This window comes from Oncorhynchus kisutch, unplaced genomic scaffold, assembly GCF_002021735.2.
Source record: "Oncorhynchus kisutch isolate 150728-3 unplaced genomic scaffold, Okis_V2 scaffold952, whole genome shotgun sequence".
Classification (NCBI taxonomy): Eukaryota; Metazoa; Chordata; class Actinopteri; order Salmoniformes; family Salmonidae; genus Oncorhynchus; species Oncorhynchus kisutch.
Window position 1 is genome coordinate 79,195 of NW_022262897.1, and position 17,573 is coordinate 96,767.

Consider the following 17,573-nt stretch of genomic DNA (forward strand, 5'->3'; position numbering starts at 1 on the left):
AATATCAGTTCTGCTATACACAGACAATATTTTTACAGTTTTGGAAACTTTAGTGTTTTCTATCCTAAGCTGTCAATTATATGCATATTCTAGCATCTGGTCCTGAGAAATAGGCTGTTTACTTTGGGAATGTCATTTCTCAAAAAATTTAAATAGTGTCCCCTAGCTTCAAGAGTCTGTGTCACAACCACAAAATACACATGTTATCAATAGCCATTTTAAATCAGTGTATAAAGATCTTTACAGGGCTGCTTTCCTGAAGTTAGTCAAAACACTAAATTAATCCTTAAAGAGCTGGGTGGGTTAAAAGCTTAAGAGGGTGTGAACAATGCTGAATGGGTGTAGACAAAGGGCTCTCCAACAGTAGTACCAAAACATTCAAAGGCCATTTTCTCTATAGTGAGTTTACAACTTTCAAAGCAGAAATACTTTCCATTGTTCTTCAACTGCTGTGTGTGATATAGCATTTTGTAGCTCTGAGACTACTTTTATCCATCGCAAAATGACACAATTTAAAATTCTGCTACATAAGAGTGATTTGAGCCAGTAAGTCACATTTCTCCTTTGCCAAGATAATCCATATCATGTGGCATATCATGAAGCTGATTAAAAAGCTTTGATTATTACAAAAGGGAACCTTGTGCTGGGGACAATAAAGACCACAAATGTTTAGTTGTCACATAAAGTTGAGGCTTACAATTGGTATGCTGAATGCAGAAATGTCCACCAGAACTGTAGCCAGAGATTTGAACGTTACTCTACCATAAGCTACCTACATTGTTTTAGAGATCTGCATACTCAGGCATGTCACCCATTGAGCATGTTTGGGATGCTCTGTATCGATGTGTATGACAGCGTGTTCCAGGTCCTGCCAATATCAAGCAACTTTGCACAGCCATTGAAGCGTGAGAACATTCCACAGGCCACAATCAACCGCCTGCTCAACCATATGTGAAGATGTGTAGCGCTGCATGAGGCAAATGGCGTTCACACTAGATACTGGTTTTCTGATCCACACCCCTACCTTAAGGTATCTGTGACCAACAGATGCATATTTGAATTTCCTCAACTGTACCCCCAGTAAAATATTTTAAATTGTTTGCATTGATAATTTGTTCAGTGTACAAAAGTTGGCCTTCAATAGTGACCATACAAGCAATATTCTGGCTACTGTCGGTAGGTCGATATAAATTTTGGCATGACATTCTATAGAAACATAAAATTATGCAATTAACACAGTACAATTCTTACATTAATGACTTGTTAAATACAATTAAGCAGCTTCATAATAACTAAAGGTGGCAGCAGGTAGCCTAGCGATGAGAGCATTGGGTCAGTAACCTGAAAGTTACTTGTTTGAATCCGCGAGCCGAAACATTGTTGACATGCCCTTGAGCAACGCACTAACCCTAATTGCTCCAGGTTTGCCGTTAAAGGCAGACCCTGGGTGTGACCGAGGGGGTGTCAGAGTTGGGATAGGCAAAAAACACATTATTTCACACATGCATGTTAATACACACGTAATAGGACAAATATAAGCACCCAACTAATTATTAATGTATTAAAAATATAGCCTTTAAAATGAATAGCAACAGAAAGCATGCTAACCTATAGGGCCTGCATGACCCCAACAGTCTTAATATCTGATTTATACATTTTTAATTTTAATTCACCAGGTAAGCTAGTTGAGAACATCATTTACAACTGCGACATGCCAAAGATAAAGCAAAGCAGTTCGACAGAAACAGAGTGGAATGAAATGGAATAAACAAGAAAGTATATATACAATGTGTACAAATGGCATGAGGTGGTAAGGCAATAAATAGGCCATAGTAGCAAAGTAATTACAATTAGCAGATTAACACTGGAGTGATAGATGAGCAGATGGTGTGTAAGTAATGATACTGGTGTGCAAAAGAGCAGTGAAGTAAATACACAATATGGGGATGAGGTAGGTAGATTGGATGGGCTATTTACAGATGGACTATGTACAGCTGCAGCAAATATAGACAGACAGCATGGTAACCCATAGGCCCTGTAGAGAGAGAGCATGGTAACCCATAGGCCCTGTAGAGAGACAGCATGGTAACCCATAGGCCCTGTAGAGAGACAGCATGGTAACCCATAGGTCCTGCAGAGAGACAGCATGGTAACCCATAGGCCCTGCAGAGAGACAGCATGGTAACCCATAGGCCCTGCATGACCAAAGATTTTAAAAACTACGCCATGTCCTGAAAATTCTGTTAGGGTCAGTCGATTTTTTTGCCAATTGGCCCGGTCATGTCAGTGAGAAACAAAGTTAGCATTGGACCTGGTCTCAGCCTACGAAAAGGATCCGAAGTTTCACCCAACCAGGTGATTGCGATCAGGATAAACTCCAGGCCCCAGAAAAGACCGGTATGAATTTTGCCACACCACATTTAGGGTCTGTGTTGCCACCTCTGCTTTAAATACTATAACTTGTAAATGTCTAAAGAGCATAGCGTAACAGTCTAAAGACAACATAAGATTCCATTACTCCATAGTTTATAACTTGTTTTACTTACCTAGTTAAATAAAAATGAACAGGAATATTAACCATGTATTGCTTCAAAATATGTTAAAACGCTGTCAACTACCTTGTCCATTTCCCATCTGAGTCAGTTTATGTATTAGTCTTGGGTAAATGTAGGGTTAAGGAGTGGTTTCGCAGACAGATTTCACTTAGTCCCAGACTAGAAATTATATTGGCTGGATATTTTCCATTGATCTTGCTTTTTAGTCCAAGACTAGGCTTAATCTGTGTCTGGGAAAACCTCCCCATAATGTTTAAGTGAGTGGAATGATGTCTAACATGAAAAAATATATGTTTACATGACCAGGTACATTAATGGGGTAAACCAACTAAGAGTATGTATTAGGCTGTTTGAGAAGGTTTGAATCCTAATCAACCCATCCAATGGGAGTACATCTGTTGTGGAGGTATAGTAGATTAATTAAGCTTCAGTACTCTAGCAGTAGTTAAGCCTTTTATTCTGAAAAGCCTAGTTTCTGCATAGGTCAAAATAGCTTTTGCATTTCCTGTCTTTTTTGGCTTCAGACAAATGTAAATATTTCACTAAAACAATGTCTTAATTACCTTCAAGCAAAGACACATTTGGAGTACCTTGGGTCTTGCAGCTGTGACCATTTGGTTCCAGCAGATATCCATGGTGACAGCGACACAGGAAGGAGCTGCGGGTGTTAAGGCAGGTGTGGCTGCAGACAGGTGGTAGGACCTCATTACACTCGTCAACATCCACACAGGACACACCGTTAGCCTGGAGCCGGAAGCCTGCAGCACAGATGCACCTCTGTAGGAGACAGAAGGACCACATGTCACAGCCACACTTCTGTAGGCCAACAAGTTGGGTTTTGTTTTAACTCACCAGTCCATGGGGGCTTAGGGCTTGTGGCATTGTCTAGGCCATGTGACTAGGGTTAAGGCGTGTTGTGTGGCATGGTCTAGGGTGTGTAGCTAGGGCGTGGCGGGGGTCATCGTTGGGCTGCAGTCTACAGGCATTACACCTAGCTAAAATATTCCTGTAGCTCTGTTGGAATAACTTTAATAGATCACTGACATCTTCTGGAAACAGAAGATGCTCTACATTGACTTAAGCCCAGCTCATAAATAGCCCACATTTACATATGTAGCCTAAGAAACAAGGTTCATGAAACGGATAACTTGCTAGTAACAGATGACATTCATATTCTGACCATCTGAAACTCACTAAGATAATACTGTTGATGATACAGTAGCAATCCGTGGTTATAACATCTACCGAAAAGACAAATGCCAACGGGGCAGTGTTGCGGTCTATATTCAGAACCACATTCCTATAAAGTTGAGGATCTCATGTTAAATACTGTTGAAGTAATAAGGCTACTGGTTTACCTCCATCTAAATACCATTCTGGTGGGAAGCTGCTATAGACCAAGTGTTATCAGCCAGTATCTGGATAACATGTAAAATTCTTGATATGTTATCACAGGTGTATTTTCTGGGTGACCTAAATATTGACTGGCTTTCATTAAGCTGCCCACTCAAGAAAAAGCTTCACACTAGTGCCTGCAAACTGGTTCAGGTTCAGTAAACCTACCAGGGGAGATATACAGCACAGGAATGAAAACATATATTGATCACATCTTAAATTATGCTTTAGATATCTGCTTTAATGCATTAAAGCAGTATCCAAATCCATTGGATGTAGTGATCACAATATGGTAGCGATATCTAGGAAAGCTTAAGTTCCAAAGGCTGGGCCTAATAGTGTGTATAAGAGGGCATACAAAACATTTGTATTGATTCCTATGACGTAAAGAATATTTGCTGGTCTGTGGTGTGTAATTAGGAGCAACCAGATACTGCATTTGACACAACAAAAAAAAAGTTTGATACGTCGCACAGACAGGAATAAAGAATTCTCCGGGAAGATGACTGATGTGCGTTTCATGATTACTACTTATGGTGCGAGTCCAGGTACATTAATTCACCCGACCTAGAATCAAATGCCGACCATATACCATCAAGAGAATTCTCTTCGGTTATAGTCACAGTGTATATATTCCCCTTCGAGCAGATACGATGACCCTCAATTAACTACACTGGACTTCGTGCAAACTGGAAACCACATATCCTGAGGCCGTATTTCTAGTAGCTAGCTAGTCTAAAAAAGCAGGTTGAGGAAAATGCTACCAAAGTTCACACATTGCCTGTAGTACTCGCTCTTCAAAAACTCTCGGCCACTATTACTCTCCTTTCTGGAATGCCTGCAAGGCCCTCCCCCGCCCTTCCTTTCGGGAAAGTCAGATCAAAACTCCATTCTGATTTTCCCTTCCTATAGGCAGAAACTCAAACAGGAAGTACAAGTGGTCTTGCAGGTCATATCAACCCTGGTCTGACTAATCGGAATCCTATCTTCAAGATTGTTTTGATATAGCGGACTGGGATATGTTCCGGGTTGCCTCAGAATAACCTTGATATTTATACTGACCGAGTTCATCAGGAAGTGTATAGGGTATGTTCCCACTCACTATTAAAACCTACCTAGTCCATAAACTTTGGATAGATGGCAGCAGTTGCACAAAACTGAATGTGCGAACCACCGCATAAGGTGACTGGAGTCATGACTGTCCTGGAAGTATCCAAATAGGTCAGATCAGCTTGGAAATAAATATTCAGCCAGACCCTTTTTCAGTCGCAGAGGGGAACTGGTGGGGGGGGGGGGGGGGGGGGGTGACAGCAAACACCCCGATGTAAATCAAGTACAAGAACTTTCAGCCATCTTCCTCTCCAAATTCACACAGGAATATGCCTTTGTTACAGACATTCGCCCCCCGAAACTAACACTTTCTAAAGCGAATACTGTCAAAATATTTTTTACAGAATGTGGGGAATGGTCAGAGGCGATCTAAAGAATGTCATGTGACCCGATTCAGGAAACTAGGCGTATGTCGCAAGTCACGACTTCACAGGAGAGATATTTGAACAAATCTCTTTGGGAAGTAATTGCATTCGAACATGAACTTTCTTACGATTAAAATTGTTAAATTAGGAGCCTTGTTGGTTAAGCCACAATGCTAGCAACCTTCCCATTAGCCATGATTGGCTGAGATGAGTGGGCTGGACATGCCAAGAGAGGCATTCAGATTTGTCTGCCATATTGAAGACTTTATTTGAGTTCGTCAGACTTGATAATCCTGTCTAATGCAGTTTCTTTTTAAAGTAGTGGAGCTGCATAAGTGTTGCTCTCCATTTTCTGAGGATCACGTTTTGAAATCATTGGAATTAGAGTATGATAGCTAAGGAGACGTAGAAAACCAGTCTTCAGATTATATCTTCAAACTAAGGGCAACCGTGGTATTGCATTCCTGATAAACACGTCCATGATGCATGTTGATGTATACAGGTAAGACAGCTAGCTACATTCGGATACACGTTTTCTAATTCCGACAAAGTGGTTTCATTTCAAGATAAAGTGACTGTTAGCTAATGTTGGCTGGCATTACTTGTTTCCCAGAGCCGTTTGCTTTTCTAGTTAGAGCCTAATGTTAGCTAGCTCACATTGGACCTGGTTGGTTTGCTCCCAGCACTGTGGAATTGTTGCCACTTCATTCATTGTTGTTTAACTAGCTAATGTTAGCTGGCTGCTTCGTTAGCTTACATTATGTGACATGTCTACAGCACCCATTGAATATGGCCGCGGTCAGTAAACGTCTGCAAAAAAGCGTAATGAAATTGTTGCCAGCAGAGCGGTTTAGGCTGTTTATGTTATCCAGAGGTAAACAAATCATCGGCCAGAGCGTCAAATGTGCGCTCCAAGAGCAAAACGGGATGGTGGGGATAAAGCTTAAGAGGATGTGAACGATGCTTAATGGTGTAGACAGAGCCTTTCACTAGATACCAAAACATTCAAAGACCATTTTCTCAATTGGGTTTACAAGTTGAGTTTACAACTTTCAAAGCAGATTTGCTTTCCAAAAACAATTTCACATTGCTACATAAGACCGAATCCAGGTGGTGAGTAACATTTGCTTATTTTGTGATGCCATTAAAAATAGAGGAAATACTGTGACTTGAAACGTATACACACACTGTGTGAAGTGTCCATCCTCTGTTGTGTAAAATATGAACAATGTGTTTTTGTTGATAATATGATCAACTTCCTCTTAGAAACTTTTCTATAACTTTGTACAAGTAAGTAGTCACCACCCCCTTGAGAAAGGTCAGATGGCATGTCAGCCTCATGAACTGCCCCTTTTGAAGAACTGTATAAAATGTGTTAATTAACCTAGACCAGAAAGGCGTCGAGCTGCAGCTCACGTCTAAAGCGGTTTTAACTCTGAAATCTCAATGAGGTAGAGGCGAGAAGCTCACCTCCCGGACAAATCACTGGTAAAGCAGTATTTATGCTGCAGTAGTTTATGTGTCGGGGGGCTGGGGTCAGTTTGTTATATCTGGAGTACTTCTCCTGTCCTATTCGGTGTCCTGTGTGAATCTAAGTGTGCGTTCTCTAATTCTCTCCTTCTCTTTCTTTCTCTCTCGGAGGACCTGAGCCCTAGGACCATGCCCCAGGACTACCTGACATGATGACTCCTTGCTGTCCCCAGTCCACCTGGCCATGCTGCTGCTCCAGTTTCGACCATGCTGGTCATTTATGAACATTTGAACATCTTGGCCATGTTCTGTTATAATCTCCACCCGGCACAGCCAGAAGAGGACTGGCCACCCCACATAACCTGGTTCCTCTCTAGGTTTCTTCCTAGGTTTTGGCCTTTCTAGGGAGTTTTTCCTAGCCACCGTGCTTCTACACCTGCATTGCTTGCTGTTTGGGGTTTTAGGCTGGGTTTCTGTACAGCACTTTGAGATATCAGCTGATGTACGAAGGGCTATATAAATAAATTTGATTTGATTTGATTTGATTTGATTAGCTGCCCTAAGTATCCAGAAAAGTTCATTTAAGTGGGACCATTCTACTACTCAACACCCCACTAGGAACCATTGACACGGCTGGCTAGCTCATCTACAATGACTCATTTTCCAGAGTGAATGGAAGAACAGATGGATGGGGACCCCTTTTGGACAATCAGAACGTTACAAGTGTGCCGTGGAAAGGCCCAACCAACCCCTTTCCAAGGCCCTGTAGGAGACATACACTAAGAACCAAATACATTCATGATTTTACTCCAAACAGACGGTGGTTCGTGTGCAAAGTACATTATTACTGTCCCTATTGAACAGCTCAGACATATGTAGCAGGGACCCCAGACAATCACGGATTACAAAGGGGAAACCAGCCACGTCGGACACCGACGTCTTGCTCCAGGACATGTTAAACGCCTTCTTCACCCTCTGAGGATAACATGGCACCACTGACACAGGCCTCTCGAGGATTGTTGGCTCTCATTCTCCGTGGCCGACGTGAGTAAGACATTAAAGCGTGTTAACCCTTGCATGGCTGGCAGCCCAGACATCCCTAGCCGCATCCTCAGAGACTAACTGGCTGGAGTGTTTACAGACATATTAAATCTCTACTTAGCCCAGTCTGCTGTCCCCATTTAATTCAAGATGTCCACCATTGTTCCTGTACCCAAGAAAACAAAAGGTAACTAAATGATTATCATCCCGTAGCCTCCACCATACCCGACACCCTAGACACTTCAATTTGCATACCGTCCTAAAAGATGCAATCGCCATTACTTGCAAATGGCCATATCCAATCTGGACAAGAGGAATACTTCCAGTACCAGTCAAAAGTTTGGACACCTACTCATTCAAGGGTATTTCTTTACTTTTTTCTACATTGTAGAATAGTGAATCCATCAAAACGGTTGTAACCCCCCAAGCATTTTACATTAGATTCTTCAAAGTAGTCACCCTTTACCTTGACAGCTTTGCAGTCTTCGCATTCACTCAACCAGCTTCATGAAGAATGATTATCCAACAGTCTTGGACTTCCCACATATGAGCACTTGTTTGCGGCTTTTCCTTCACTCTGAGGTCCATCTCATCCCAAACCATCTCAATTGGGTTGAGGTTGGGTGAGTGTGGAGGCCGGGTCATCTGATGCAGCACACCATCACTCTCCTTGGTAAAATAGCCCTTTCTAAATAATTGTCAGCTGCAAAGTACCCCCACATCACACCTCCATGCTTCAGGGTGGGGAAAAAACAAATCAAATTTTGTGTGTCATACACACATGTTTAGCAGATGTTAATGCGAGTGTAGTGAAATTCTCTACACGTGGAGAAAATCTGTTCACCTACTGTCTGACAGCGGTTGGAACCAAAAATCTCAAATTTGGACTCCGACCAAAGGACAAAATTCCACCACTAATGTCCATTGCTCATGTTGCTTGGCACAATCAAATCTCATTCTTATTGGTGTCGTTTAGTGGTTTCTTTGCAGCAATTTGTACATGAAGGCCTGATTCATGCAGTGTCCTCTGAACAGTTGATGTTGAGCTAGGTCTGTTAAATTGAACTCAAGCATTTATTTGGGCTGCAATATCCGAGGCTGGTAACTAATGAACTTGTCCTCTGCAGCATAGGTAACTCTGGGTCTTCCTTTCCTGTGGTGGTCCTCGTGAGAGCCAGTTTCATCACTGTGCTAAATACTTGACATTTCCCAGATTGACTGACCTTCATGTCTTAAAGTAATGGACTGTTGTTTCTCTTTGCTTATTTGAGCTGTTCTTGCCATAATATGGACTTGATCTTTTACCAAATAGGGCTATCTTCTGAATACCAACCCTACCTTGTCACCACACAATTGACTTAAGCTGGTATTGTATGTAAAAATGCTGTTCATTGACGACAGCTCAGCCTTCAACATCATAGGATATTGGTCCGTCAGCAAGTCCAGGGTGGGGTTCAGCTTATCCTCTAAGCTCATTAAGCTCGGGGCCCTGAGTCTGAACCCCGCCCTGTGCAACTGGGTCCTGGACTTGCTGATGGACCACCCCCAGGTGGTGAAGGTAGGACAACGCTGATCCTCAACACAGGGGACCCCTCCTGTACTCTGCTCAGCCCTCTCATGTACTCTGCTCAGCCATGACTGCATGGCCACTCACACCTTCAACGCAATCATCAAGTTTGCAGACAACAGTAGTAGGCCTGATTACCAACAAAGGACGACAGCCTACAGGGAGTAGGTGAAGGTACTGGTGAAGTGGTGCCAGGAAAAGAACCTCTCAACGTCAAGGAGACGATGGGGGACTTCAGATATAGCACTCCCCCATCCACATCAACGGGCGGCAGTGGAGAAGGTGAAAGGCTTAAAGTTCCTCAGTGTACACATCACTGACAAACTGAAATGGTCCACAGTGTGGTGAAGGCGCAACAGCTCCTCTTCAACCTCAAGAGGCTGAAGAAATTTGGCTTGTCACCTAAAACAAACTTACAGCTGCGCAATAGAGAGCATCCTGTCGGGCTATATCACCGCCTGGTACCGCAACTATACCACCCACAACAGCAGGGCTCTCCAGAGGGTGGTGCGGTCTGCCCAACGCATCACCGTGGGCTACCTACAGCACCCGACATCACAGGAAGGCCAGAAAAGAATATCAAGGACAACCACCCGAGCCATGGCCTGTTCACCCCGCAAGGTCAGTACAGGTTCATCAAAGCTGGGCCCAAGAGACTGAAAAACATCAAAGCCATTACGCTTAAATAGCCATCACTAGCCGGCGTCCAACCAGTACCCTGCCCTGAACTTAGTCATTGTCAACACCCACTTACTCAACCCTACAGAGGCTTCTTATACATAGACATGGAATCCCTGGTAATGGAACACTGATCACTTTAATGTTCACATACTGTTGTACTCATTTCATATGTATATACTGTATTTTAAATCAATGCCATCCTGTTCAACTATTGTTGTATACACACACTATTCTACAGATAAAATATTTTGTATATCCACATACTGTCTCATACAGCCCCTTCTAACCACCCATATTTACACTCCGGACTCCAACGTTGCTCATTCTAGTATTCATATAGGTCTTTAATCCATTATTTTTCTTTCAGATCTGTGTGTATAGTTGTGAATTGTTAGATATTACTGCAGTGCTGGAGCTAGGAACACAAGCATTTCTCTACACCCGCAACACCTACATGTGAATGTGACCAATACAATTTGGATGGAAACTGAGGATAACTGGATGATATTGCCACTCCTATTTGCCATATCTTCAATCTAAGCCTACAAGATAGTGTGCCCTCATTCCTAGAGGGAAGCAAGAGTAATTCCGCGACCCCAAAATAGTAAAGCCCCCTTTACTGGCTCAGATAGCCCGTTAACAAACCTTTGTATCTAGTCAAATCAAAAGTTTACTATGCTATTCTACAGTAAAAAAAATTACATACTTTCAGCATGCTTGTAGGGAAAGGCATACAACATACATGCCACTTACAAAAATGACTGATTGGCTGAGAGAAATGTATGATAAAAGATTGTGGCTGCTACTTTGTTAGACTTCTGTGCAGCTTTTGACATTATCTATCACAGTCCGCTGCTGGATAAACTTGTTTTATGCTTACAACCCCTGCTATATAGTGGATAAAAAGTTAGCTGTCTATCAGAGTTCTTTAAAGGAAGATGTTAACACAACTGTAGCAAAATGCTTGTGCTTCTAGTTCTGCCAATGCAGTAATACCTAACACAAAGTAAGTGTGTGGAATAAGAATACATAAATATAAAAATATGGATGAGGGATGCAGAGCGGCATAGGCAAGATGCAGTAGATGGTATAAAATACAATATATACATATGAGAAGAGTGATGCAAGATATGTAAACATTATTAAAGTGACTAGTGATCCATTTAATAAAGTGGCCAATTATTTTGAGCATGTATGTAGGCAGTAGCCTTTCTGTGCTAGTAATTGCTGTTTAACCGTCTTGAGATGGAAGCTGTTTTTCAGTCTCGGCCCCAGCTTTGATGCACCTATACTGACTTTAAAAAAATGTATTTCACATTTATTTACCAGGTAAGCTAGTTGAGTGTCTATATACAGTGTGTGCAAATGGCATGAGGTGGTAAGGCAATAAATAGGCCATAGTAGCAAAGTAATTACAATTAGCAGATTAACACTGGAGTGATAGATGAGCAGATGGTGTGCAAGTAGTGATACTGGTGTGCAAAAGAGCAGCAAAGTAAATAAAACAATATGGGGATGAGGTAGGTTGATTGGATGGGCTATTTACAGATTGCTTATGTACAGCTGCAGCAGTCAGTTAGCTGATGTTTAGTGAGGGAAATGTAAGTCTCCAGTGTAAGTCTGAACCGTCCAGAGTAGTGATGCTAGTCAGTCGGGCGGGTGCAGGCAAACGGTTTAAAAGCATGCATTTGGTGATGCTAGCATGTTAGAGCAGTTGGAGGCCACAGAAAGAGTGTTGTATGGCATTGAAGCTCTTTTGGAGGTTAGTTTACAGTGTCCAAAGAAGGGCCAGAAGTATACAGAATGGTGTAGTCTGCGTAGAGGTGGAACAGGGAATCACCCACAGCAAGAGCATCATTGATATATACAGAAGAGTCGGCCCGAGAATTGAACCCTGTGGTACCCCCATAGACTGTCAGAGGTCTGAACTGTCTGCGAAGTAGTTGGTGAACCAGGCGCGGCAGTCATTTGAGAAACCAAGGCTATTGAGTCTGCCGATAAGAATAATTTGACAGTTGAATGCCTTGGCCAGGTCGATGAATACAGCTGCACAGTACGGTCTTTTATCAATGGCGGTTATGATTTAGTTTAAGACCTTGAGCATGGCTGAGGTGCACCCGCGACCAGCTCAGAAACCGGATTGCACAGTGGAGAAGATAGAGGGATTCCAAATGGTCAGTGATCTGTTTATTAACTTGGCTTTCAAGACTTTAGAAAGCCAGGGCAGGATGATGGGTCTAACAGTTTGGGTCTAGAGTGTCTCACCCTTTGAAGAGGGGGATGACCGAAGCAGCTTTCCAATCTTTAGGGATCTCGGAGAAAAAGAGAGGTTGAACAGACTGGTAATAGGGGTTGCGGGCAGTTGGGGTAGCCAGGAGGAAAGCATGGCCAGCCGTAGAGAAATGCTTATTGAAATTGATTATCATGGATTTATCGGTGGTGACCGTGCCACCTAGGCTCGATGCAGTGGGCAGCTGGGAGGAGGTGCTCTTGTTCTCCATGGACTTTAGTATCAAAACATTTTAGTTTTGCAGGCAATGACTGCTGACATCCTCATTGAAAACTGCATAGGTATTTGGAGGGCAAGTTGGTCAGGATAATATCTATGAGGGTGCCCATGTTTTCTGATTTAGGGTTCTACCTGGTGGTTTCCTTGATAATGTGTTTGAGATTGAGGGCATCTAGCTTAGATTGTAGGACTACTGGGGTGTTAAGCATATCCCAGTTAAGGTCAGAACGAATGAACTCTGAAGACAGATGTGGGGCAATCAATTCACATATGGTGTCCAGGGCACAGCTGGGAGCTGAGGGGGGTCTAGAACAGGCGGCAAGATACTTATTTCTGGATTAATTTTTTCAATTAGAGGTGCGAACTGTGAGCATAGACCTGGAAAGTATGACAGAACTTTGCAAGCTCTCTGCAGTAGATATAACTGCCAAAGGGGAAGGATTTGCAATCTTGATGGAAAATGTTGTAGTTTGGTATGGAATTCTGAATTTTGGGTGGCCTTCCTGAACCAGGATTCAGACACGGCAAGGACATCAGGGTTGGCGAAGTGTGCAAAAGCAGTAAGTAAAACAAAGTTAGAGAGGAGGCTTCTGATGTAACATGCATGAAACCAATGTATATTCGACACGCAGGGCTCTGGATTAGCCTCCACATCACCCGAGGAACAGAGGAGTAGGATGAGGGTACAGCTAAAGGCTAGCAAAACTGGTTGTCTAGTGCGTTGGGGACAGAATAAAAGGAGCAGATTTCTGGGCGTGGTAGAATAGATTCAAGGCATAATGTACAGACAGGGGTATGGTGGGGTGCGGGTACAGTGGAGGTAAACCCAGGCAATGAGTGATAAGAGCAGTTGCATCTCTGGACATGCTGATTATACTGGGTGAGGTTGAAGGCACAGCTGATGAAATTACATCTGCGGACCAGTCGTGGGTGGTACGAAGGGATATGGCCAGATGGCGAAAGAGGTATTGTAGTTGTGGTAATTTTGTTTGCTAGCCGGGAGATGAGTCTGGCTCAGGGCTAACTTCAGGGCTGGGTCACTCAGTGGCAGCTAGCTGTGATGATCAATGGTCCAAGGTTTATGGCAGAAATCTGGCGTTGTAGTGGAGAAACAGTCCGAGGCTGGCAGGTATTATCCAGGCTAAAAAAAAACAGCTGGTGCCTGAGCAGAGGGTAAAGGCCGCTAGCAGTGGCTAACAATGACTAAATGGCTAGTAACTTAACTAATTAGCTGGCAACCTTCTGATGAAAGTTTTGGCTATAGGGTCTAAAGAAATTGCGGATTGGTGTCACATTGAGTGAGGCGGTTACCGGAAGGTTTATTTAATTAAAAAATGGAAAATTGAAAAACTAATTGGAATATATACAAAAAAAAAAAAAAAAAAGTAAGAGAGGAAAACAAAACACATCTGCACTGCGATGCCATCTTGCCTTCTGGATGTTAACGGGGTGAATAAGCAACGGCTCAGGTGGTTGTTGTCCTTGATATTACTACAGCGAGTGAAATCTCTGCAACCCTTAAAGAGCTGCCGTTAGTTTCAGAATGGGTGGCAAGAAATAAGTTAGTCCTAAATATTTCAAACTAAAAGCAAGTTAAGGTGACTAAACTGCTTTGAGTCAAACTATTGTAAACTGTCATTTTCAAACATATTGATACAAAAGTAGCTAAGATGGGGAGAAGTGTGTCCATAAAAAAGCACTGCTCGGCCTTAACTATCAAGGCAGGTACTACAGGCCCTAGTTTTGTCTCACCTGGACTACTGCCCAGTCGTGTGTTTGGCTGTCAAATTACAAAATCGGTGTCTGTTTAAAATACTAGCAGACAGCTCAGACAGCCATGCATAATCCACAAGGCATGCCACCAGAGGTCTCTTCACAGTCCCCAAGTCCAGAACAGACTATGGGAGGCGCACAGTACTACATAAAGCCATGACTACATGGAACTCTATTCCACATCAGTTAACTGATGCAAGCAGTAGAATCAGATTTTAAACAGATAAAAATGAAACTTATGGAACAGCGGGGACTTTAAGGGTCACAAGCATACTAACACGTACTCTACCCACACGTAACATGGATTTTGTTTTGTAGATGTGGTAGTAGAGTAGTGTCCTGAGGGTACACAATATGTTGTGAAAAGTGTTGTTAAATGTAGTATTACGCAGGACCGGGTTTTGAAAACCCTGGGTTGGGGTACGAACCGGTCCGTAAGGGGTGCTGACACAGTGCTGGTCACATTGGGGGGTCCCAGGGCTGGAGCAGTTATTGGTGGAACAACCGTGCCCCTCGTCAGATCCATCAGGACAGTTGATGATGTGGTCACACAGCAGGGAATGGTCCACACACTCTCCACTACCACACTGGTAAAGCTGGTTGGAGCACTTCAACTTGTCACCTACAGTAAAACAACAGACTGGTCCACACACTCTCCACTACCACAGCTGGTTGGAGCACTTCACCTGGCCAACTACAAATGTAACCATAACCCTTTGTGTAAGCTCACATCCGGCCTCGTCACTGTAGTCCTCACAGTCCTTCTGTCCATCACACCTCCAGGTTGCAGGGATACACTGGGTCTTAGAGACACAGCTCCACTGGAACTTCCCACACGTCACTGGAGACACCTTACAATTCTGAAGTTTACCCAGAATTTAGAGATGGGTTAAGGTAAATTGATTGTGTGAGATTATGGAAATTAACCTAGCATGCTAGTTTGTATTGGTTTCCAAAACTACAGTGCCTTGCGAAAGTATTCGGCCCCCTTTAACTTTGCGACCTTTTGCCACATTTCAGGCTTCAAACAAAGATAAAAAACTTTTTTTGTGAAGAATCAACAAGTGGGACACAATCATGAAGAGGAACGACATTTATTGGATATTTCAAACTTTAACAAATCAAAAACAGAAAAATTGGGCGTGCAAAATTATTCAGCCCCTTTACTTTCAGTGCAGCAAACTCTCCAGAAGTTGAGTGAGGATCTCTGAATGATCCAATGTTGACCTAAATGACTAATGATGATAAATACAATCCACCTGTGTGTAATCAAGTCTCCGTATAAATGCACCTGCACTGTGATAGTCTCAGAGGTCCGTTAAAAGCGCAGAGAGCATCATGAAGAACAAGGAACACACCAGGCAGGTCGAGATACTGTTGTGAAGAAGTTTAAAGCCGGATTTGGATACAAAAAGATTTCTCAAGCTTTAAACATCAAGGAGCACTGTGCAAGCGATAATATTGAAATGGAAGGAGTATCAGACCACTGCAAATCTACCAAGACCTGGCCGTCCCTCTAAATTTTCAGCTCATACAAGGAGAAGACTGATCAGAGATGCAGCCAAGAGGCCCATGATCACTCTGGATGAACTGCAGAGATCTACAGCTGAGGTGGGAGACTCTGTCCATAGGACAACAATCAGTCGTATATTGCACAAATCTGGCCTTTATGGAAGAGTGGCAAGAAGAAAGCCATTTCTTAAAGGACATCCATAAAAAGTGTTGTTTAAAGTTTGCCACAAGCCACCTGGGAGACACACTAAAACCTGATGGAGTCTGCAAAAGACCTGAGACTGGGACGGAGATTTGTCTTCCAACAAGACAATGATCCAAAACATAAAGCAAAATCTACAATGGAATGGTTCAAAAATTTAAAAAAATAAGTCCAGACCTGAATCCAATCGAGAATCTGTGGAAAGAACTGAAAACTGCTGTTCACAAATGCTCTCCATCCAACCTCACTGAGCTCGAGCGGTTTTGCAAGGAGGAATGGGAAAAAATGTCAGTCTCTCGATGTGCAAAACTGATAGACATACCCCAAGCGACTTACAGCTGTAATCGCAGCAAAAGGTGGCGCTACAAAGTATTAACTTAAGGGGTCTGAATAATTTTGCAACGCCCAATTTCAGTTTTTGATTTGTTAAAAAAAGTTTGAAATATCCAATAAATGTCATTCCACTTCATGATTGTGTCCCACTTGTTGTTGATTCTTCACAAAAAAATACAGTTTTATATCTTTATGTTTGAAGCCTGAAATGTGGCAAAAGGTCGCAAAGTTCAGGGGGCCGAATACTTTCGCAAGGCACTGTACCTTGGACTTCCTTAATACTGGTCATGGAGCCATAAAAGTGGTATCCATGAATTCATCTGGCTGTGAGCAAGTATATAAATGTTGTGCACAATCATTTTAAATTGAAGGTTAATATTAGGCGGGTTCCTCACCATCTCGTCTGAACCGTCCTGGCAGTCCTGTTCCCCATCACACAGCCATTCCTCCACAAGACCATTCATGGCTGTTTGGGCAGCGGCGCTCCGGGGGACAGTGGGGGGGTTTGGCACAGCCCACCTCGTCAGAATGGTCTCCACAGTCAGCATGGCCGTCACACACGGAGAGCCTCAGACACACACTGTGCTGCTGGCCACAAAGCTTTGCCACTGGGAGGAGAGCGAAGATGGCAGAAGCAGAGGAGAGCAATGATTGCAAAAAAAACGAAGTAGAAACGGGTTCAGAACAAGGTGGAAATGGGTTCTAAACAACATGGAACCACATCAGTGGAAATGGGTTCTAAACTAAGTGGAACCACATCAGTGGAAATGGGTTCTAAACAAAGTGGAACCACATCAGTGGAAATGGGCTCTAAACACCCATTAAAATGGAAACTCCTCATCAAAACCATCAGGGCAGTCTCTCAATGTGTCACACAGCTGAGTTTGGGAGATGCACAAAGTTGAGCCCCGACACCTCACTGATGGACTGGGACGGTCTGAGCCAGAGTTGGCAGGACAGGAGGAAGGGCCTTGTTAGAATCTAGGGAGAGAGGTTACATTAGATTCATTTAAAGAGACTCCTCATCCTTCTGTACCAACTGTCCAAGTGATTCAGCAGT

At 43.0% G+C, this 17,573-nt stretch overlaps 1 protein-coding gene across 1 annotated transcript; it reads right to left on the reverse strand.

Moving 5' to 3' along the window:
• Positions 1 to 3,110: 3,110 nt before the first annotated feature.
• LOC116363581 (low-density lipoprotein receptor-like) lies at positions 3,111 to 17,075 on the reverse strand. The gene is made up of 4 exons (XM_031817170.1): positions 16,909 to 17,075; positions 15,197 to 15,326; positions 14,895 to 15,088; positions 3,111 to 3,332 (listed from the first exon to the last, which is right to left on the reverse strand). The coding sequence occupies exons 1-4, from the start codon at positions 17,059 to 17,061 to the stop codon at positions 3,111 to 3,113; spliced, it is 699 nt and encodes a 232-aa protein (XP_031673030.1). The 5' UTR covers positions 17,062 to 17,075.
• Between the last annotated feature and the right edge of the window lie 498 nt (positions 17,076 to 17,573).

Coding starts and splice junctions, on each gene's coding strand:
- LOC116363581 (XM_031817170.1), bottom strand. CDS start 17,061: ATGCTGACTGTGGAGACCATTCTGACGAGGTGGGCTGTGCCAAACCCC. Junction 15,089..15,196: donor CTACAGTGACGAGGCCGGAT/GTGAGCTTACAC, acceptor GTTTTACTGTAG/GTGACAAGTTGAAGTGCTCC. Junction 3,333..14,894: donor TCAGCACCCCTTACGGACCG/GTTCGTACCCCA, acceptor TGTCTCCTACAG/AGGTGCATCTGTGCTGCAGG.